The 24,134-nt window shown below is 36.6% G+C and overlaps 2 protein-coding genes across 9 annotated transcripts in view; both read right to left on the reverse strand.

The window, feature by feature from the left end:
• Positions 1-19: 19 nt before the first annotated feature.
• On the reverse strand, positions 20-6,737 carry LOC127838174 (uncharacterized). The gene is made up of 5 exons (XM_052365754.1): positions 6,726-6,737; positions 6,222-6,303; positions 4,203-4,342; positions 3,745-3,883; positions 20-147 (listed from the first exon to the last, which is right to left on the reverse strand). Exons 1-5 carry the CDS (start codon positions 6,735-6,737, stop codon positions 20-22), a joined length of 501 nt encoding a protein of 166 aa, XP_052221714.1.
• Positions 6,738-16,838: 10,101 nt separating this feature from the next.
• Positions 16,839-24,134, reverse strand: part of LOC127838358 (uncharacterized) — a 372,916-nt gene continuing 365,620 nt past the window's right edge. For 7 of the 8 annotated variants that reach the window (XM_052366068.1, XM_052366065.1, XM_052366070.1 and 4 more), the window contains 2 exons: positions 21,937-22,024; positions 16,839-19,944 (listed from right to left, as the gene is read on the reverse strand). In XM_052366068.1, the coding sequence (XP_052222028.1) occupies positions 18,622-19,944; positions 21,937-22,014 (1,401 nt within the window). In that variant the 5' untranslated portion in view covers positions 22,015-22,024 and the 3' untranslated portion in view covers positions 16,839-18,621. Of the gene's footprint in view, positions 19,945-21,936; positions 23,941-24,134 lie in introns of all 8 variants that reach the window. The other variant, XM_052366064.1, reaches the window with a different exon arrangement.

A 24,134-nucleotide genomic window follows, 5' to 3' on the forward strand; every position in this document is an offset into this window, starting at 1 on the left:
GCCTGTGCAAACTGCAGCGTCATGCGATAATGGATCTTCGGCCATAGCGGACTGCAACGGCATGCGTTAATGTGTCTTCGGCCATATACAGCCAACGTAGTTGCAGACTGGCATGTGAATTTGCCATGTGGTCAGGAGCTACGCCGACTGTGCAATGTGGTCAGGAGCTAAGCCGACTGTGCAATGTGGTCAGGAGCTAAGCCGACTGCTTATGAAACCACAAATTTTTGTGTGACTTCAAAGCGGCAGCTCGCGATTAGCAAGCGGAGAGTTGCGCGATTGTTCACGCTTGTCTCTGGTCTTGAGATTTACTCGCCGTATATGGCATAAAACCCATCTTCGCACGTCATATGATATGTAACACAATATTAGCAATGAGAACACTTCAATTGAATAGCTGGACCCATCGTATTTTCTCAGAGATCAGCAGAGATTATCAACCAATTTTAGCCAATCGATTTTGTTTTCTCTCGTGTATATTTACGACGTAGCACAAAATACATTTGACGGATCGGTTTCTTTATTAGCGCATTGCATGCACACTCGTATAGATAAACATGTATCATCATGAATGCATAAAACACGACAAAATGCTTTTGTGAAATTTTGTTTTCAGGTAGTTCTATTTTGGTATTTACATGTCCTTTGCCTGCCGTTTACGCAAGCCAAGATTATTAATGTGTCTTGATGGGAATTGTGGTTAATGCAGATCACAATTCAGGGAATCGATAACTTTACATTGAAACATATGAGCCGTTCTCTTTGAAAAGGGGGTTTAATGCATGTGCGTAAAGTGTCGTCCCAGATCAGCCTGTGCAGTCCGCACAGGCTAACAAGGGACAACACATTCCGCTTTAACTGGATTTTCGTTAAGAAGAGACCATCTTTTAAACGACAAATACAATGCAAGCGGAAAGTTTCGTCCCTGATTAGCCTGTGCCTGGGGCGACACTGTACGCACATGAGTTAATACCCATTTTCACAGAGCACGGCTCATATAATTGCTACAACTATAAAGCCGTAATATATTCGCAGCTCATGCAATGTAATTTGACTCAATTGAGCAATGGACGCGTTACACTCCATCCTTTGACGAAATTGTTTTCATAACACGCAACAACAGCTGTCTTAATAACAAAAGAACGCCATTAAATATTTAACTGATGTAATACTAGAGTTGCGACACCTTAAGGGTTTCGCGGGATGGAATGAGTTGGGACTAAAAAAAGTGGGTACGAACATTTTGGGTAAGAAAACTGTGGGAATGATAATGTGGGTACGACACAAAAATGTGTGTACACAAATTTTGGTTACGAAAAAAATGTGGGTACGAAATTTTTGGGTTCGAACAATTTATTCCAAAAATAATTTGGGTAGGAAAAAAATGGTAAGAAAAATATGTGTACGAAAAAAATGTGGGTACGAAAATTGTGGGTACGAACAATTTATGCCAAAAATAATTTGGGTACGAACAACTTTTTGGCTACGAAAAAAAATTGGGTGCAAATAAAAATTTGGGTAAGAAAAAAATAGGGTACGATAAAAATGGGTACGAAAAAAAATTTGGGTACGAAAAAAATTTGGTACGAAAAATTGGGAACGAAAAACATTTGGGTACGAACAAAGTGGGTACGAAAAAAAAAATGGGTACGAAAAAAAATTGGGTACGAAAAAAAAGGGTACGAAAAAAATTGGGTACGAAAAAAAGGGTTCGAAATGTTTTTTGAGTACGAACACATTTGGGTACGAACAACATTTGGGTTCGAAAAAAATGGTGACGAAAAATAAATTGGGTACAAACAAATTTGAGTACGAAAAAACGTGGGTACGATAAAAATGGGTACGAAAAAAAATTGGGTACGAAAAAAAATATGGGTACGAAATATTTTTGAACAAAAAAAAATTTAAAATCAAATTTGAATTGTCTAGCGCGTGAATTGTCTCCAGGGTCAGTTGTCTTGGGGTTGCTATTAACGCTACATGTACTTCGGGAAAATGATGAAAACATGTTTGAAAATAACATGGCGATTTTCTAAAACGGAGTTTGTTTTAAAAATCTATATCGACTTTAACTTGAAACGGCATTTAAAGCAAAAATCTAAAAGTTCTTACCTTATCTTTACATTAAAGTAATATAAACTATATGAGCTGTTGAACATAATTGTGTAGTTATTATGTGGTTTGTATCGTTCTCTCAAGTAAATAATGTTAAATGAATTATCTTAGTTCTTTACAATACTTTTAGTTGGGCCGCGCTATGTTAAACGGTGGTTTAATGCATTGCTAATCAGGGACGACACTTTCTTTTTGTATTGTATTTTTCGTTTAACGGAAGACTGTTCTTGACAAAAAATTATTTATGCGTCTAACAGCAAAGGCTTATTTCAGACGAACCAGTACGCACACGTATTGAACACATTTTTCACAATTTGGTCGATACTTAATGAATAGGAGCTTCCTGCGGGATCGATTGTCATGCTTTCCATTACGTGGAGGGCATATGTTTAAGTCTCATGCTTCAATTTATCTATATTGTTGTGGTAAAATACAATAATTGATAATTATTATATATTGATTTTAGATTCATAATCAGTAAAAAAAGATGTCCAGTTACAATTATGGAAAAATATAAGCAAATGTTGGTGTAAAACTAACCGAAGGAAATAATAGATTAATTTATGTATAGAGTGTACAAAGTGATATTGCATTGGTTAAATTAACTGAAATATGAATTTGGTGTTTGTGGCCAAAACCAAAGATATATACCAAAGATGCTCTCGACTACTTTCATCAGAAACAAAGGGGTTACATTTATAAAGACAACATTTTTGAGACTGTCTATAGAAGCTTGTGAATGCATGTCTTCATAGATAAGACATTACAGCGCGGTCCGTTCTAACGAGATGTAAAGGGTTCGAATCATATATAGTTATTTCCGTCAAGTATTAAAAAACAATGGAAAAACAAATATTTTCAAACTACATTTAATATTCAGCACCCGGAAGAAAAGGTGTCCTTTTCTTGTTTTTTGGTTTGTTCAAATATAAATTTGAACGTATTTTTCTTCTAAAAGAAAAATATCAGAATAAAGCGGTGCCGAACAATCATAAAGAAGCGGTGCTTTTACGGACATCGTTGAGCGTTGTTCATATTTTTATAATGTCACTGTTGAACGGTGCATACTTGCTAACACGTGTAAATGTAAAAATCACAGTTATATTCAATAAAGCATGCCATGATGTGTTGTAAATTGATTCTACTACCATAAAATTCCGTTTAGCAAAACGATCTTACATTTTAAATGTTTAAAATCTGCAAAAAATTACCTTCTTTTCCCTTTTTTTTTTCTTTCATTTCTGGACTCGCTAAATGGTTTGCGGCCATGTTTTTGACAGAAGGATACGGTGCTCTTGTCAGAAGTATAAAATTTCGACGTTAAGCGGAAAAGTTGTGGTATTCGCCATATCAGCGTGTATTAAATCACTCGTATTCTAACGGGTTTATTTATTTTTTATCAAGAAAGTGTTCGTATAATTAAATTGGGAATTGCAATCAGCACACACAATAAAAATCAAGAGGAATACACATATGAAAACCGTGATTAAAATGCGTATTACTGTAGTCTTAATTCACCGCTAAATAAAATGCCACCGTAATTTTATTTTGAACAATATTTGAATGATTGTGTAATGTGTTGTGTGTAGTGTGTGATGTGTCCTGTGTTCATAATGTGCATAGTCCTACCTTCCGTCTTGCACACGTGCTTGTCACCCTGGTAACGGTAGATCACGTGATTGGGCGACGTTGACGTTGACGTCTGATCCGATGTCCGCTTCATTGGGTAGATGAACAAGCTCGTGTTGCCAAAACTGAGCAACCCTTTCTGTTATGAGAGGATAATTTCTTTATTTCCAACTTGGAATACAATCATGTTTGTTTATGGTTGCCTTTGACCTTAAAATATATTTTTAAAGAAGATGACTTGATGTTTAGCTCAGTTGAATTGAAAGTCCAATCTCTTTGAATATAGTTCCAAATATTTATCATGTGAAGAACCAATACGCGTTTTCTTTTAGATCTTAAGAACGCTCCCGAGACGGGTTTAAACTGGGACATTTAAGAACGAGCCCTTGTCTGCTACTTCATTATGACCTCAAATCAATGAAACATGCTCCCTATGTCATCGACCGACACGGCCTTACTAGCCCTCCACAGACGCTGGCCGCCACCCAGGAGTCGTTGTGGGCGCTGGTTGCTCCGGTGTAGTAGCATGTGACGTCATGCTCCACGCAGGGGCTCACCGTGGAGTGGCATCTGCCGTTTACGTGACGGATGATGCAGCCTGCAAGTACATTTTAGCCCCGTTCTAGAAAAGTCTTGGCTTAATGCACGTGGATAAACTGTCATCCCATATTAGCCTGTGCATTCCTCACAGGATAATCGGTGACGGCGCTTTCCGCTTTTATGGACTTGTCCATTTACAGTAGACAAAAAACAGTTAAGGCAGAAAGCGTTGTCCTTGATTGGTCTGTTTGGATCGGACATAGTATTCGGCAATGGCGATAATTTGTTAGAAATATAATTTGCATACTTTGTTATTTTTAATTTCATAAATATAAAAAATGACCTTATCAAGATAACTGATAGATAAAATGACACGACGTATATTTACTTTCTAAGAATACCACTGAAAACTACTTAAGCAAATGTTATATATAATAGTCGATTTTTGTTTAAATGAGATTTAAATTCAAATTCTGCTACGATAGAGTGTCATCATTAACCTCGCACTAATCTTTATGCATTAATATATTAGACTACCATAAGGATTAATAATACAATCCGGTGCTAGAAGCGATTGAAATCGATTGAAGCGTACCGCACAAAGAAGACTGTTATAAACTTAGTCTATTCGTGCAAACGTTCGCGAACGAAACCAAAGGCAAACATGGGATACAAATCAATCATATAATTAGTTAATGGCAGTTCACGAGTGCCAGGGCAATGCTATGGAACTATTAATAATTTAGCCGCAATTTGTGAAATCGGGTCTTAATGCATACATTTGCGTAAAGTGTCGTCCCAGATTAGCTTGTGCAGTTCGCACAGTCTATTTAGGGAAGCTGCTTTCCGCATTGATGGATTTAGTTGATTTAAATAGTTACTTTTAAACAAACATCTAGTCTAGGTTGAGAGAGTCATCCATAATTAGCCTGTACGAGCAGCACAGGCTAATCAGGGGCGACACTTTACGCGCATGCATTAAACTCCGTGGTTAATCAGGGGCGATACTTTACGCGCATGCATTAAACTCCGTGGCTAATCAGGGACGACACTTTACGCGCATGCATTAAACTCCGTTTTCCAAGCGTCCGACTCTTGTAAATTACCCGATGAAATCATGTTCGTATTCTTTCGCAGAGAGATCGCGAACTTTTCGTTGCCGAGAGACACTCGGTACTGCAGTGGTGGCGGCCGCTCCCGCAACTGCCTGACGTCGACCTCGGAAGGTTCCGTTCCGTTCAAGAGATGCACGACAACCGAGTGGTAGTCTTACACTGAAAACGTGGACAATATATATTTACGTGCGGATCAGTTATAATTGTATATGAACTGATTGGTTATTGAATAGGCCGATGGGCATATATTTAACTGACGACATTGAATGTAATTTATAGGCTATTATGTATGTATTCGATCTATGTTATTGCGTTATATACGACAATTTGAACGAACGAACAAGCATAACAATAACACAAAACAACCGGAACTGAAAACATGAAAGATCTATCTACGGAATTATAGTTGTATGGGGCGGGGATGTGAGCAATACGGTGCGTGAAATAATGAAACTATGGGATTTCGCTTTAAAATACCATTTCAAAAAGTGCAATGGGTAGCAATTATTTAAAGTTATGTGTTTGAAAACCCATTTTTTGTAACAAAAAGCACTGTGTTCACTACTTTAGGATACAAAAATAAAACATTGGAAGTTTGAGAGGAGAGAATTTATTAAAAAAAGAAAATTGAAATGTACGCGGTTTTAGAAGTACATGTATACACAGCTATCGGAGGCATAACTAGTATGATACGACTGGTTATGTCATAAAATAGAATGTGTATAAATATAGCATTAAAATCGATTTCTGCAAAAGCAATTAAATAACAAAACCCTGTATCTGAAACGTAATGGTTCAACAACACACATTTATTTTACATACAGTCAGTGGAGGCATCCGTCCCAAAGATGGCAATTCTTTCTAGAGTGTCTAACAAAGGTCTTTTGTCCGCTACTGTATACACCTGGAATTATATACGATAAAAATATGGATCTTAAAAGGACATAATAATGCATGAACGAAAATAAGTCAATTCAAAATATCAAAAATTTGTTTAGAGCTTTTTCTAAGAAAGACCTTTAGAAATAAATTAAATAAACTGAAACAATTCTTACCCGTAACGACGAGTAAGTTACCAAACAAGACATCCAAATAGACATCATGGCTTTCCCCACATACGTCCATCAAATGTTGGTTAAGGAGGTAAAGGTTTCACTTTGTGTATTCTTAACACAGCTTAATCACTGCAACACTAACGATAACACTGTTTTGCATACGAAACGCTATGCACATAACCATACTTTTTATGTTTCGACTGAAAGATTGAGCGTTAACTTTATAGCGTTCCGTGGTCTGTCATTTATTACCGATTCCTTATTGACAAACCATAAACACCATGGCGGCAACGTTGTAATCGAACAATTAATGTGGCCTCTAGAGTTTTCCTACAGCAATATGCAGCCATTTTAGCAGAAATGCCCCGCCCCTGGTTGCCATGTTTTTCAAGCAACTGGAACCATTTTCAAACTTGTCCAAGATATTATGGAAACGAATCTTCTGACAACGTTTCATAATGATCGGATAATAAATGTTGCCTGTAGAGTGTTAACAAGGTTATACTATAGCTATATAACGAAAAATTCCCCGCCCCCTTGGCGGCCATGTTTTTCAACCAGACGGAACCATTTTCAAACTCAACCAAGATATCATCCGTTTTATTAAGATCGGACAATACATGTGGCCTCTCGAGTGTTAACAGGGTTTTATTAAAGCCATATAACAATATAAGGAAAAATGCTTCTCCCCCTGGCGGCCATATTTTTAAACCAACTGGCATCATTTTCGTACTCGTCCAAGATATTATTAGGATGAATCTTCGGACCAAGTTTCATGAAGATCAGACAATAAAGCCATATAAGGAAAAATACCCCGCCCTATGGCAGCTATGTTTTTGAAGCAAACGTAACCATTTTCAAACTTGTTCAAGATATCATTGAAACCAATCTTCTGACAAAAGTTCATGAAGATTGGAAAATAAATGTGGCATATAGAGTGTTAACACTGTTTAACTATAGCTGCATAAGGAAAAGTGCCCCGCATTCTTGGCAGCAATGTTTTTAAACCAACCGGAACTATTTTCAAATTCATCCAAGATATCATTGGGACAAATCTTCTTACCAAATTTCATGAAAATCGGAAAAATGTGGTCTCTAGAGTGTTAACAAGGTTTTATTTAAGCCATATATAGCCATATAAGGAAAAATGCATCGCCCCCTGGTGGCCATGTTGTTTAAGCAACCGGAACCATTTTCAAACTTTTCCAAGATATCATTGGGACAAATATTCTGACCAAGTTTCATGATGATCGGAAAATAAATTTAGCCTCGTGTTTACAAGGTTTTACGATGGCCATATAAGGAAAATGCCTATTCACCTAGCGGCCATGTTTTTTCAATCAATGGCATTATTTTCGAACACGTTCAATATATTATTAGGATTAATCTTCTGACCAAGTTTTATGAAGATCGGACAATTAATGTGGCCTCTAGAGTGTAAACTATAGCCATAAAATGGCATATAAGGAAAAAGGCCCCACCCCTTGGTAGCCATGTTTTTCATGCAAACTTAACCATTGTCAAACTCATCTAATATATCATTGCGACCAATCTTCTGATCAAATTTCACGAAGATTGGACAATAAATGTGGCCTCTATGGTGTTAACAATATTTTACTTTAGCTACATTAGGAAAAATGACCCGCCTCCTTGGCGGCCATGTTTTTCAACCAACCGTAACCATTTTCAAACTCATCCAAAATATCATTGGGAATAATCTACTGAATAAGTTGCATGAAGATCGGACAATATATTAGGCCTCCAGAGTGTTAACAAGATTTAACTTAACCCATATTAATTCAGATAAGGAAAAATTCCCCGCCCTCTGGTGGCCATGTTTTTTAATCAACCGGAACCATTTTTGAACTTATCCAATATATCATTGGGGCAAATCTTCTGACCAAGTTTCATCATGATCGGAAAATAAATGTGGCCTCTAGAGTGTTAACAAGGTTGTACTAAAGCCATCTAAGGAAAAGTGTCCTGCCCCTTGCGGCTATTCTTTTAAACCAACTGGCATCATTTTCAAACTCGTTGAAGATATAATTGAGATGAATCTTCTGACCAAGTTTCATGAAGATCGGACAATAAATGTGGTCTCTAGAGAGTTAACAAGATTTCACTATAGCCATATATAGCCATATTACAAAAAAATGCCCCGCCCCTGGGCAGCTATGTTTTTGAAGCAAACGTGATCATTTTCGAACTCATCCAAAATATCATTGAAACCAATGACTAAATTTCATGAAAATTGGACAATACATGTGGCCTCTAGAGTGTTAACAAGGCAAATGTTGACACTGCACGACACACAACGCACGACGTACGACGCGCGACGGAAAAAAGGCGATCACAAAATCTATGTAAAAAAAGCAATGTAATGTTCAGTATTACCGTTTCTTCACAAATATAATAACAACATTGAAAAGGTGCAAATCTGAAACAATTAATGTAAATAACGTCAATTTACCAAAACGTGAAAAGACCCCTTTAAAGTGATATTATGGGTATCTAACAGTTTGTAGGTGTCTATCGCCACCGTTGTTTATTTTGGTGTTTTTACTTTATATACACTTATATTTGTTAATGCAGCATCAACATTCTAAAACAATATCCCGTAAAGAGAAAAATAATGCTTTTGAATATCAACCGTACTTTCGTTTGACAACTGATCATGCATGAACGATGTGATACTAAACTTAGTTTAAGTGCAGAATCGTTCATACGACATACAAACACACTGTTTGATACAACGCTGCATGATATTGTTATAATATAAGTTAAACAGGAAGTTGTTATATCAGTCTATGTTTGGAGGTAGGTCATATTACTCGAAATAACTTATAAAGTCATCATTTTAGTAAACAAGGCTAAAAATGCTCCTAATTCGCGCAAAAAGGTACCTTGCACCTTCTTGTTTCAATTTCAGATGTTACCGTTTTGCACCCAGTTAGCGATTTAAAGGGGCCTTTTCACAGATTTTGGCATTTTTTAACTTATTCATTAAATGCTTTATATCGATAAATGTAAACATTGGATCGTAAAAGCTCCAGTAAAAAATCAAGAATAAAATTAAAAAAAGGAAAAGAACATTGCCCGGTCCATGTTTCGAACCAGTGACCCCTGGAGTCCTGCCAGAGTCCTGAAGTAAAAACGCTTTAGCCTACTGAGCTATTCCGCCGAGTACACATGCTGAACGTATTTTATACCTTATATAAGCAATCTTCGTAGTTTCACAAAATTTAACGACAAAAACAGAACTCTCCAAATTATTCAATCGTTTCGCGTTTCAACGCTTTATAATTTTTAGGTTTTAAAATCGTCAAAAGATGCATATAATGGCTCTATTAGACCATGGTAAATGTTCAGTATTACTGTTTCCTCACAAATATCATAACTAAAACGAAAATTTGCGAATCTGAAACAACTTTTTTCAATTTTGTCAATTTACCAAAGCGTGAAAAGATCCCTTTAACGAAATAACAGGTTGCAGTTTTGTAACAAATCAGGCTCAGCACGAACACAATGACGGCACGGCGTTATTTTATTCTAAGCCCGTTATATAAAAAACTATCAGACAGTAACCTGTTATTTTCTATATACAGTAATATAATATTCCATACGACAATCGTATATTTTAAGTGTGATATTTTCATGAATTTTATATTTATAAGATCACTTACTTAAGGTGTTTTCAGACGATGCCCGGAGTTTAAACTTACTTCTCAGAATACCCAACTAAAATATTAATATATTTATAAATTTAAAGGCTAAAAGCCCAAACAAATGAAAATTATTATGTTTAAATAAAGAAGACATAACCTAAAATACACATTGATTTATCATTATAAGGAATAATATATTAATTTTCATGCTCGCCCTCCATTATCGAAACTCACCGTCCAAATTTGGTTATTTCATAAAATATTTTGAATACGTTTGAAGCGCTCAATTATGTAGCTCAGTATTCGGCTCCCGCATGTAATCCTAACTTAAAACGTTTTACAATTGCTTTGCAGTTGTACCCCACGTTACGAATTAAAGGGCCGGGACACTGGGTACTCTTTGGATTTCTATCCGTCTGTATGCTGTCTTTCTGTCTGTCTTTCTTCAGACAAACTTGTGCACAGACGTTGCCCTTAACTGTTGAGCGTACAACATTCAAAATTGCAATTTCTTATAACATCATTCTATGGCTTCATGAATTTAAATATTAACTATTAGCAAAATAGCTTCCTTAGAAACGGAATGCCCACATGCGTTATAGTTGGTCTGTTAACACGTATAGTAGTCCTTTATGAAGTTTTGTTGTCTTATCCCTATAGGGTTAACAGTGGCCACACCCTGGGACAAAACAAGGTAATAAAGACTGATATAGACAAGTAGCTTAACATCTCTTTTTATCTGAAACCAAAACTATTGATATTTAATTTGGGGTGTGTAACGTCAACGTCGTATTTCTTCAACACAAGTTGTTCAAATTATGCCCATATGGCTCAAGATGACCACTTCACGGGGGTCATGTGATTAATATAGCTTCATATTTATCAGAGTAAAAATTGTTTAAATCTCGGGAACATACATGTAATTTTTGGTATATAAAATTGTGTACTAGTCCTTTACAAGGTTATCTTAAAACATACATCTTATGTCAAAACTGTCCGCGCTAAAGGGGATGAATTTAATTTACATATGTTATGTTGCTGTTTGTGTACTCTATACACTGATATTATTGAACAGTCCGTAAAAACTCTTGTGAGCTTGGTTTTATTTCCACTGAATCACGGGCAGTCCCGGATTACCAATTAGGCAGAGTTGGCAACTGCCTTTGGGCCCCATGACTTTTTGGGGCCCATTGAGACCGTGACAAAAGTTTGTGAATTTTCTTAGGCTTATTAAATGAATTGACATTTATCAATAGTATGTTCCGTTTAAAGGCTTGACATTTTCTAACCAAGTGACAATAATCTATTATTTGCAAACCGTATTGTTTTATTAAATTCTTCATTCAATAATTATAATGTTGTATTGGCATTACGGTATTTAAGTGAGATGTTTTACCTAAAAAATGGAATTGTCTTACTTATATCTTGCGAGTCTTGGGACTGGTAGGCTTATTTAAACGAGTGAAGTTTTCTTTAAGACTTACTTTAAGCAATATGCCGGAAAAGGGCCTGTGGCGTGGACCTCAAACGTTTCACTGCCTATGTGCCTGAACGGCTCAATCGATTGCACTGAAGAAGGGAGTCCAAAAGAATATTAAATTCATTCTGTCGGTTCGTATGCCCGTCCATCCATAGATAATTTTATAGGTAAAATGGAACAAAATTGAATGAACAAAAGACTGATGGGTAAATGGCATGACAAATTCTACAACAACACCTTAAAAACGTGTTCTCTGCAACCACAAGGCCAAACTTGTAAAACCGGTTGAAATCCATTTTTAATAGCTGTGTATTATTAATTGCAATACAATTCATCAAAATTATTTAGTTAAGTTGTGTTTCGATTATTTATTTCACAACATTAAATTGTCGTCGCCTGATTTTGCTAAAGGGAAATTTAAAATTGAAAGAGAAATAGTCCTGTATAAAATATTTAGATTTTGTAATATCTTTTATGGTGTGTTTAACTGTTCTTCGAATACAGGTTTAACGCGTTGTTTATATGTCGTTTTAAAAGAAATATTCGACCAATGGCAGATCTGATAATGTTCGTTAATTTCATTGAAATGACGTTAATTGTATTCGTATTATTAAGCAACATATACATCTATTTTATAAGTGTATTGCACAAAATGTTTAAAATAACATAAAGAATATGTTACCTTTCGAGTGTTTGAACTGCCTGCTGACTGTTCTTCTAAATACTACACCGAATACTGGGTATTTTCATTTAATGGTGTTGTACTTGCTTTTTGTATAACTTGATCGATGTTAATCAGTATGCCGATATTATTTCAATTGTATGAGCCGCGTTCAGAGAAAAATTGGCTTAATGCATGTGCGTAAAGTGTCGTCCCAGATAAGCCTGTGCAGTGCGCACAGGCTAATCAGGGACGACACTTTCCGCCTAAACTTGATTTTCGGTAAGGAGGGACTTCCTTGAAACTAGAAATACCATAAAAGCGTAAAGTGTCGTCTCTGATTAGCCTGTGCGGACTCGGGGGCGACAATTTACGCACATGCATTATGCCCAGATTTCTCAGAACGCGACTCGTATAATTTAAACTTAATTGGCAATCAGGGGATATTAAACTACACGTTTTTGCTGTAAAGTTACTTTTTTCTGTTGATTGTGGAAAAAACGGACACATCACATAATAAACATTAATAGCTTTTATGATTCTGGTGACGATGATGTTGTTGTTGTTGTTTATTATTATGTTTATCATTATTGTGATGAAATACAATAGTGTTGGTAGTAGTAGTGTGGAGTTGGTTGAGGCCACGATGACTTTGGCAGTGGTGTAGCGTATCAGTTCTTAATTGAGTCCATACCCAATCGCCATGTTAATAGAGCATAAAACGCTAAATCGGCTGTATGTAACGCTGACCCTAATTAAAACCGCTGGCCAAAACTAGATCAGCCCGACAGGCAGCAAAAGGAAGGTCAGCTTGCATTAGGTCGCTTCCGGAGGATCACTCTTGTTTGTCCGACATTGGCTCTTAAAGGTGCATACCCAATAGCCATGTAAATACAGCATAATACGCTAAATAAGATGTATTTGACACCGAACCTTATTCAACCCCGGGCCGGAACTAGATCAGCCCGACAGGTAGCAAACAGGAGTTCAGCGTGCACTAGGTCACTTCCGGGAGATTAGTCTTGTTTGTCCGAAAGGGTTTCTTAAAATTCTTAAATTTCTCACTCGCCGCCTTATAAATAAATAGAGCTTAGTAAGCCAAATAGGCTGTATTCAACGCTGACCCTAATTAAAACCCCGGGCCAAAACTAGATAAGCCCGACAGGCAGCAAAAGGGAGTTCAGCTTGCATTAAGTCGCTTCCGGGACTCTTGTTTGTGCGACATTGGCCCTTAAAGATGCATACCCAATGGCCATATAAATAGAGCATTATACGCTAAATACGCTAAATAAGATGTATTTGACGCCGAACCTAATTCAACCCCGGGCCGGAACTAGATCAGTCCGACAGGCAGCAAACAGGAGTTCAGCGTGAGCTAGGTCACTTCCGGGAGATAAGTCTTGTTTGTCCAAAAGGGTTCTTTAAAATTGCAAACTGACTCGCCTTGTAAATAAATAGAGCTTAAAGTAACATTACTGCTCAAAATAAACGAAAATTTCGTACAATTGTTCGTAAAATGAACTTAACTAATTACAAAATCAGTGTTCCTTATGGCAATTGCCGAAATTTCAACGCCAGGTGTGGTATGGTAAAATAGATGTTTGTATATGCACAATGCTCGTTTTTATAATTGTTTTGCATATTCTATTCATACGACACATGAACACTATAATGGTGTTCATGTGTCGTATGAATCGATATATTCGCGGGAATTAATTGTGGCCACAAATAAATAAAAACGAGCATTTTGTATCTACAAAAATCTATGTAATCATGCCACATCTAGCGTTAAAATTATGGCTATTGCTATAAGGAACACTGATTGTTAAGGTGTTGACTTTATTTTACGAAATACTTGACGAAATTTTCGCTGATTTTGAGCGTTATAGAGACTTTAATACGTTATATAGGCTGTAGATGACGCCGATCCTAATTAAAACCCCGGGCCGAAACTAGATCAGCAGGACAGGCAGCCTACGGGAGCTCAGCGTGCAATAGGTCGCTTTCGGGGGAAAACTCTTGTTTGCCCGAAATATATTCTTCAACTATGCACTAAACTTACATAATTGGCTAAGTAGTCTAAATAAGCTTAATATTTCAGCTTAATATGTAAAATATGCTAAAAGAATGTATACATCAACCTATGTTCTTAACCGACTTAATAGGCTGAATAGGCTTAATATGCCATATAGGCTAAATCGCTATCATGTTTGATAACAGCGTTAAAACTAGTTTCACATCTGAAAATATACAAATACAACATTTTAATAAAACATGAACCAGGCCTTTTTTAACTCTAATAGACATATAGTAATACACGAACTAAATATTCTTTCTTAGAAAAGCCTCGTGTGGTTTAAGCATGTGCTACGATCAATCCGCAAGTTTGGTCAGTATTATCGAAATATCTGGTTCATTTCGTTTCACATATGTCTCCGGAAAATTTGTGGGATTGTATTTAATTCTTCAAATAGAAAAAACGACATCTAGATAGATGGCATTAACGGTATTTGAACAAATGCTCGACCCGATCATTCGCGCATCCGTAAATTTTGATGGAGGACACAAGTTTAACCGAACATTAGCCCATGTGTAAAATACGATACTTACGGACAAAGACTCAAACGCGATGCTCAAAACGCGACTAAATTATTTATATGAGTAGAAACGTACAATTAGTGTTGTAGTAAAAATTGGTACGAATACGACACATGTTAACTTGCTCACAATTAAGTTCTTTAAAGGATCTTGTTCAAAGATTTTCGTATTTTTGAAAAATGTCTAACATTTATGCACTTAACGAAAATAATGTGATATATGATGCATTATCAGGGGCGTAAGTAATGGGGCAGCAGGGCGGCGGCCGCCGTCCCAATATTTCGGCTTGTCGTCGTTAAATAAATAAAACGCAAAATCCCCCCAAATCGCTTAACTCTAGCATGTTTTGAGCGGTCTCTTACGGCTATGGCATTAAGGGAAAATTGAGGATTACAAAGTAAAAGCTGGTGTGAAAATGTGTTTAGAGAAAATCCCGTAGGCAGAAATTGTCGTCTCTAATAAGCCTGTGCGTATTGCGTATTGCACAGACTTATCTGGGACGTCAATTTACACACACTCATTAAGCCCCGTTTCCACAGAGCGCCGCTCAAATGTGTCTCGTACGAAACTGTAAAGCTCTGTAAAATGATCAGGAAAACTATGGTCAACCAACACAGATTCCTTTATCATAACACGTGACTGGTTTCATCTGGGAATAGGCTCACGACGGACAGTCGACTTCCGGGAGTCATACTATCATGTTATTCGGCTTTTCAAAGCACTGGGATCGTGGTCACGTGGTAAGAAATGTGCGTCTAAGTAGACGCGCGTGCGTTAGTTTCGACAATTTGACAAATCCGTTTTGTTCATTCGGAAGTTCTATCTAATTGCTGTTAAATCGACGTATTACATGTATGTACCAACGATATCATGTTTGTAGCCTGTATTGAAAAGTTATGTTTTGCGCAGTGCTCGTGGTGAACGGTGTATACACAATGCTTTCACTCAATTGTACGGTATAACGGATCGATTTCATTAATCGATACCAAGCGATATTTACACGTGTGAGGTAGTACACTCATTAATTCTGTATGACTGTATGAGCCCCGTTATAGGAAAACGGAGCTTAATGCATGTGCGTAAAGTGTCCGCTAGTGTAAATATGGAACGTCACTTCGCTTAAACTACATTTCCGCCAATAAGAGAATCCATTTAAGCGACGTTAACATGCGTTAAGACCGTTTTCGCCAAACGCGGCTCTTATGCTTCTTGTTATCGCAAAATACTCATGTTTGCGTATTTGTCTTTACGTTTTAGGATTGCTCAATATGTAAATATCTCAATATGCACATCATAGATTGCATGTCTTAATAGTTGTTTATGTTTTACGTATAAAAATATAAATGTACTAATAAATATGCTTGAATATATCATAAATAATATATATATATTTGTGCGATGGATTCATATTGTATTAACGTTGAAAATAAAAAAGGAAATATATTTATTTAAAATAAGCAGAACTATTTGATGAAAAACCTTGTCATTGTTTTATTCTAAATCTCCTCAGTAAGGATTCAATATTCATATGGATATTTACAAGAACAACCGTGTCGCGTGCAAGCGATACATTTACGTAAGGGAGACAAACGCACTTGCAGTTAGCTACAAGCATACAGCAAGTGGTCTCCATTCTTCAAGCAGAAAAGTGAATGTCTAGTGAACAAAAATGTTTTTATTATCGCATGCACACACACATATTCAAATTGAAGTCACAGCAAGTACCCCTACTGAGATTTAGTCTTCAAATCAATATTTTTAATTGTAGAGAGTGTAGAATTGAACACCAAAAATATTTAAAATACCATAACTTGAACTAGACAGTAGCTGGAAAAAGCATTATTGCTGTCTTAAAATTATTTTGAATGTAAACAGCACTATTGTAACAGATATATCAAACCTCTTTTGTATGAATTTTTTGCGCTTCGTTCAAATATATTGTTCTTGACTGTGATTAAAATAATATAATGGAATAACATATGTTTGTAATCATTTATTGGAATAAATAATGTATTCATGCACAGCTGTACAAATTAAAGTCTAACAGCTAAAGGAAAATCACAAATTAAGCACTTCACATCAAACTCTACTTAACTAACATTTGAAATTAAACATTTCACATTCTACCGTTCACATTGAACTTTTGTTTCGTTTACAATAACACGTTCATATTAAACATTTCACACGAAATATTACCATTCAATGTTTCACATTTAACTTGTCATATATATCTTTTCACAGTCAACTGTTCATTTAAACCATCGTTTCCTTCACAAGACCCGTTTTTAGCTCGGCTGTTGTGTCTTTCCGCCGTCCGCCGTACTAAAATCTTAACATTGGCTCTAAAATCAAAGTGCTTCCACTACAACTTTAAAACTTCATATGTAGATGCACCTTGATGAGTTCTACATGCCACACCAATTTTGGAGTCACTAGGTCAAAGGCCAAGGTCACTGTTACCTCTAAAAAAGAAATTCTGACAATCTTTCATTTATTCAAAACTGCACCAGCAGCCGAGCGTTGGCACCCGTTATGTGGTGCTCTTGTTTAGTTAAACGTTAACGTCGCGCCCAACTTTGGGGCCAGATAGAAGCTCTGGCTTTCCTCCAGATCATCAAGGGAGACAACGAAGAGATTCCTGGTCAAGGACGATAATCTGGTGAGAATGATCGTGTTCAAGTAGCGGTTCTTTGGGGTCGACCGGTATGAAAATTGTAGTTGTATAATGGTAGGGAGCTATTCAGGTTGCTCACCAGTATAAAATGGTGAAAATAAGGCCTTTTAGAATTCAACATACTAAGAAAGATCTTCAAATTAACTTGATTCAATAGGGAACTACAAACACGTCAAAATGTATCTATATTTATGACAAAAAAAGAAAAAGAATATATGATTCATGGATAATATACATTATAAACTATTTGATAAATCAACTGCAAAATTAAGCTTCAACAACAAAATGGGTAAAAAGGAAAATATATACTAACTGTATTATTAAATTCTTAGTAAATTTGCGTAAATGATTTTCAAGCGCACGCAATAACCACATATACAATTCCGCAGTCAGATTCATGAAATCGTATCTCGAAATAACATTTCAGGTTGACATATGAAGCAACATCTTAACAAAATACATGTGCACACGTTTGATAAAAGAACACAATTCTTCTTACCATATTGTCAACCCTTTTATCTCGAAATGAACATCGCCATGACATACATGTACAAGCTAATGAAGAGCATGCTTCAAGGGTGCATCGTTTCGTAGTATCGATGAAATGTTCCCAAAATTACTTTTAATTAGAAAGTACAAAAACACATCATTATACTTAATGGAGAAATATTGGCATGTTGTTCCCTTATATTGACAAACATATTGAACCTGCATGCACATTTAACGTTATCTTGATTGGGTTACAACTCGAACATTAAGGCATGTCCAGCAAAACACATATGAACATAGTTAAAGACCCTAGATAGCATGCAACATGGGGATACAATTTTACTTGTTTGAAAATTATTTTATCTTGAAATGTCATCAATGTTTTAAATCAGCACTTCATCATCGTTTCGTCGTTTCATATACATTATAGGAACAATACATTTTTCACAATTTTATATGAGCTGTTTTGTTAACGAAGTTTACATTGCCATTGTATTCTGCCAAACAATGAATATCAATTACCAACAGACGATAACTCCTTACATCTATATATGTGAGTTTCAAGTGCAAGTCAAATGGCGTTTGATATGTGTACTCGTTTCACATCAGCATACTAATCCATATACCGTATAGATTATTTCCTCGACCCCCTTCCATAATCATCCTCATCTTAACCTCCCTCACAATCTCCGCTTGACGTCTGGATGCTGCCTGTATAATAGCATCCGTCTCTCTACTCATGCCTAGTGCATGTCTGTTTTGGATTATCAGCACCAGCATCTCCATCTCTATCCTCCTCCCGTTGTACCATTGTAGTGGCTCAGGATGAGCTATAAGAGCTTGTCGTATCTTCGGTAGTCTCAATATGATCCTTGGACCTTCTTCAATCATTTCATTAATCGTAGCTATCCAAGAAAGCTTCTGCTCATGCTCCAGAGCACAGGCTACCATTAGATTTCGCTCTGGAATCATGTAATATGGCAGCTGTTGCGTATCAATAGCAACTCTTAGCGCATATAATCCTTCATGCAGCCAGTGAAACAGACTTCTTTCATGAAACATTGACTGCGGGTTATTTTCTGCTATCCATAATACAATGCTCTTCACCGTGAACGATGTAACTTCTTTCTTTTGTGGTTTAAGTACATCATTCTTCACCATTTTTAATAGAACATATAGTTTAACCTGAGTGTCGGAAAGATTATTTATCAGTACGTTTTCCCCGGTGTTGAAACATATTCTCCATTCAACATGTTCATAATCGCTGCCTTTAACTCCAACAGGAGAAACAAATGCTCCTAGTGATTCAACCTCCTGAACGACGTCAGGTGATGGCCAGTTGCGGGGTCTTGTCGCCCATCTTGTAAGGATGCTGGGGCAGTAAAAATGTAGTGCAAACACAAAATCATGGTGTATAACACCATCAACTGTTGTTGGCGTTGACGGTCCGGCACGCTCATGCTGTACTATGCCGTCATAAGTTTCGTTCAACAACTGATTTACATATAAGTCATTGCTTAAGAGTCGGCGACCATTTCCATCATCACACAAGGCATTGTACACTACAGCAGGAATATGTGTACCGTATCTCTCAAGTAGCAGTCTACAATGTCCAGGGTAACTAATACGACTGCATGATCTGAATATGTTTGTCTCGCCAGGAACGTTACTTGAATCAACTCCTTCTTCTAAACAGATGACACGTTTTGTAACAATCATGATGTCTTTATCACTCTCCAGGTAGCTGGTCAGACCCTCAGCCTTGCTACCCGTGGTGATCATCTTTCCACTACCATGCGACCTTGCAGTTAAAATCTTATCACGCGCCTTGTATGCGTCTCTTCGCGCCTGCCGGATGTGAGTCCCATAGCCCAGAACATTCATCAAAGTACACGTCTCTGCTGAGGCAAAATCGAATCGACACTGAAATGCGTTTTATACAAAGTGATATTCATGTATATAAATAGCATGCTACTGTCACATTTTATAATACAGTGAGGCTTAGAAACAAAATAACGGCGAGCCTTGCACAGCCGATGTTTTATTTGTTCTGAGCCTGATATATTACAAAACGATTGGAAAGAAACCTGGTTTTCTGTGTTCCATACTTCCATGCCCACATCATACAATAAATGATCACATATAATTACTTACTACGGTTTAATTCTAAGCGGGCATTCACTTGCAGCATGACGTCATACGCCATGAGAACCAGGGCTTATCATTATAAGATAAGATTTATGTCTATGTTTATTTTGTTCCAAAAATATATACATTCTGGGGTCGAAAGGTTTATTTTATTGAATGTGATTCAATAATACCGAAAATGATATCATACCTGGTCAAGAGTATTATGACGTATGTCAATACACTGACTGATATATATGCCTTTTGATACATATCAGCGTTATGAAATGTCCAACAAAAGGATTTGAAAAGTACAGACATGTTAACGTTCTGGTAAATTGACAAAAAATGTTTCAGATTTGCAAAGCGTCGCTGCAGTTATGTTATGTGTGAGGAAAAACCTGAGATTATAAAGCATTACAAACGCAAAACGATTGAATAATGTTGAGAGTTCTGTTGTTATCGTTATTTTGTGTGACCTTGCATGGATTGCATAAATAAAGTATAACATACACAACTAACTACATAAGCATGAATGGCAGAGTGGTTTAAGTACTAGACTTTAATTCTAAGGGTAGGTGGTTAGAGCTCATATGTGGATTTTTTAAATTTGATTCTCGTTTCATGCTTATACTCTTTTGTTTCGACATTTACATTTATCAATTTAAAGCATGTAATGGCAAATTTCAAAACATACCAAAATCTGTGAACAAGTCCCTTTTTAACATTATGTGATAAAATAAAAGAAATATACTCATAATTGCGATATTTTAAAGCATAGAATGCGTTAATATATCAAAACAAGTACACTTCAACACCGTTATTTCGAACACCGATAATCCGAAGTCACCGTTATTTCGAAGTATTTTTCCGGTCCCTATTTTGGTTCTTCTTTGTTTAACGTAAAATTTCATTGTTAATCCGAACTTTGTTAAACCGAAGAAATCGTTAATTCGAAGTGATTCTGTCGGTCCCAACACTATAATTCGCACCTAATTATCAATCTTTAATCCGAAGTTAAAACTGCAAAATACTGAGCGTAATTTCACACCTTTGTCGTGGCGCGTCAAAAGCCGATAATTACACCTTTGTCGTCTGCGCGAACGCCGGTGTTCAGAGAGACAATGCGTATTTAAAAAAAAAAAGGTTAATTCATTTCCGAAAATGTATTCATATGTATGTATGTCTGATAATTTGTGCTATTCGTTTTATTTTATATGTTCTGTAAATAGAGAAAAATAGAAACAAGAAAAAGAATCGTTATATTCCCCCGTTTGTTACTTTCTTTTACCGTTTGTTAGGGTTCTTTAATCTGTAAATTCATTTCCAAAAAATGTATTCATCTGTATTTACATGTATGACAATTTGTGGTATTCGTTATATTTTATATGGTCTGATAATTTGTGCTATTCGTTATATTTTATATGTTCAGATAATTAGCGCATATTCATTATATTTAACATGTTCTGTACTTAGAGAAAAAATAAAAAGAAGAACAAGAAACGTTTTATTCCTTTGTTTGTTACAAGTAGAAATCTATTGCAATCTGACTAGTTTACTTTTTTTAAGTAAACAACTATTAATAGTAGCGTTTAACTGAACCATGCGAGTTCCACAACGTTTTATTACTACAGAATCCTCAGAAGTCGTCTGTCAAATGTTTATTTCGAATTATCGTTAATCCGAAGTTTTTTTAACGGTCCCGACGACTTCGAAATAACGGTGTTGAAGTGTATTTATCTTTTTAATAGAAGCAATCTTAATGCGATGGACCATCTTAGTTCTTACCACATCGTGAGTGCTTGACACACTGCCCTGTCTAGGGACCCATCCTGGTACATCACGTCTGGTACCTCCATCAGCCATTTATTCAATGCTGCAGTTAGATTCGAGATGCCAAATAGCAGATGAGTTTGCATCACAATCATGCATAAAGTGATATGTTGACTGCATATCCATACTTATTTCTGCACAAATATACAGGTGTTTTACAGGAAATCAAGAGTGGTTAATAGAACAAATACGATCATAAATATATCATAATAATATGTAAACTGATCTGCATGGACATGTCTGCACCACCAAATCAGTGGCAATGAAAGGAGAGAAGTATTGTAATTATAATGCAAATGCATTTGGTGTTATATTTACGTAATATTTCGTTAAAACGTGCGAATTTGGATGCATCCGCTCCTTACCCTACTATGTAAAATCGGTAAAAATGTTTAATTATAACTAAAACAAGCAAATTCGTAGAATTGACATCCCCTGCAACATATGCTTTGTTTGAGGATGGGTGCAAATCGGACGACGGATAGACAGCCGGACAACGCCAAAACAATATCCCTCCGCCTCTGGCGGAAGATATATACTCATACCAAGTTTCAATGAAATCCGCCAAAGCACTTCCAAGATATGGCTCCGGACACAAAAGTGCCTAAAGTAAAAAGCATTTTTTCAAGATACAAAGGGCGATAACTCTGTTTTTAACAAATGGTATACAATGCCATTTGGCGTGCATCATCCTCTTATTAATATATATACTCATACCAAGTTTCAATGAAATCCGCCAAAGCACTTCCAAGATATGGCTCCGGACACAAAAGTGCCTATAGTAAAAAGCATTTTTTCAAGATACAAAGGGCCACAACTCTGTTTTTAACAGATGGTGTACAATGCCATTTGGCGTGCATCATCCTCTTATGCATATATATATTCATACCAAGTTTCAATGAAATCCGCCAAAGCACTTCTAAGATATGGCTCCGGACACAAAAGTGCCTATAGTAAAAAGCATTTTTTCAAGATACAAAGGGCCATAACTCTGTTTTTAACAGATGGTGTACAATGCCATTGGGCGTGCATCATCCTCTTATGCATATATATACTCATACCAAGTTTCAATGAAATACGCCAAAGCATTTCCAAGATATGGCTCCAGACACAAAAGTGCCTATAGTAAAAAGCATTTTTTCAAGATACAAAGGGCCATAACTCTGTTTTTAACAGATGGTGTACAATGTTATTTGGCGTGCATCATCCTCTTATGCATATATATACTCATACCAAGTTTCAATGAAATCAAAGCACTTCCAAGATATGGCTCCGGACACAAAAGTGCGGGACGGACGGAAGGACGGACGGACAACACCAAAACAATATCCCTCCGCCTCTGGCGGGGGATAATTATAAGAATATATTCGTTGGGTTATTGCATTATTAAATTTTTGACTATCTGATGCGATTTAAAACAAGGGCTGTTTGTAAAACATGCATGCCCCCCATATGGGCTGTCCGTTGTAGTGGCAGCCATTGTGTGAATACGATTTTTGTCACTGTGACCTTGACCTTTGACCTAGTGACCTGAAAATCAATAGGGGTCATCTGCGGGTCACGATCAATGTACCTATGAAGTGTCATGTTCCTAGGCAAAAGCGTTATTGAGTTATCATCCGAAAATCATTTTACTATTTCGGGTCACCGTGACCTTGACCTTTGACCTTGTGACCCCAAAATCAATAGAGGTCATCTGCGAATCATGATCAATCTACCCATGAAGTTTCATGATCCTAGGCGTATGCTTTCTTGAGTTATCATCCGGAAACCATTTTACTATTTCGGGTCAACGTGACCTTGACCTTTGACCTAGTGACCTCAAAATCAATAGGGGTCATCTGCAAGTCATGATCAATCTACCCATGAAGTTTCATGATCCTAGGCGTATGCGTTCTTGAGTTATCATTCAAAAACCATTTTACTATTTCTGGTCACCGTGACCTTTGACCTAGTGACCTCAAAATCAATAGGGGTCATCTGCGAGTCATGATCAATGTACCTATGAAGTTTCATGATCCTAGGCCCAAGAGTTCTTGAGTTATCGTCTGACAACCACCTGGTGGACGGACCGACCGACCGACATGAGCAAAGCAATATACCCCCTCTTCTTCGAAGGGGGGCATAAATATATTTGTTTAATTGGCTGCATA

Source organism: Dreissena polymorpha, chromosome 7, assembly GCF_020536995.1.
Source record: "Dreissena polymorpha isolate Duluth1 chromosome 7, UMN_Dpol_1.0, whole genome shotgun sequence".
Classification (NCBI taxonomy): Eukaryota; Metazoa; Mollusca; class Bivalvia; order Myida; family Dreissenidae; genus Dreissena; species Dreissena polymorpha.

Bases quoted from the DNA above. Each gene is read 5' to 3' on its own strand.
- LOC127838174 (XM_052365754.1), bottom strand. The intron at 3,884-4,202 runs GTAAGGCCGTGT...CTCTCATAACAG, and splicing joins CCAGCGTCTGTGGAGGGCTA to AAAGGGTTGCTCAGTTTTGG. The intron at 148-3,744 runs GTAGGACTATGC...CACATTGCACAG, and splicing joins GCACGTGTGCAAGACGGAAG to TCGGCGTAGCTCCTGACCAC.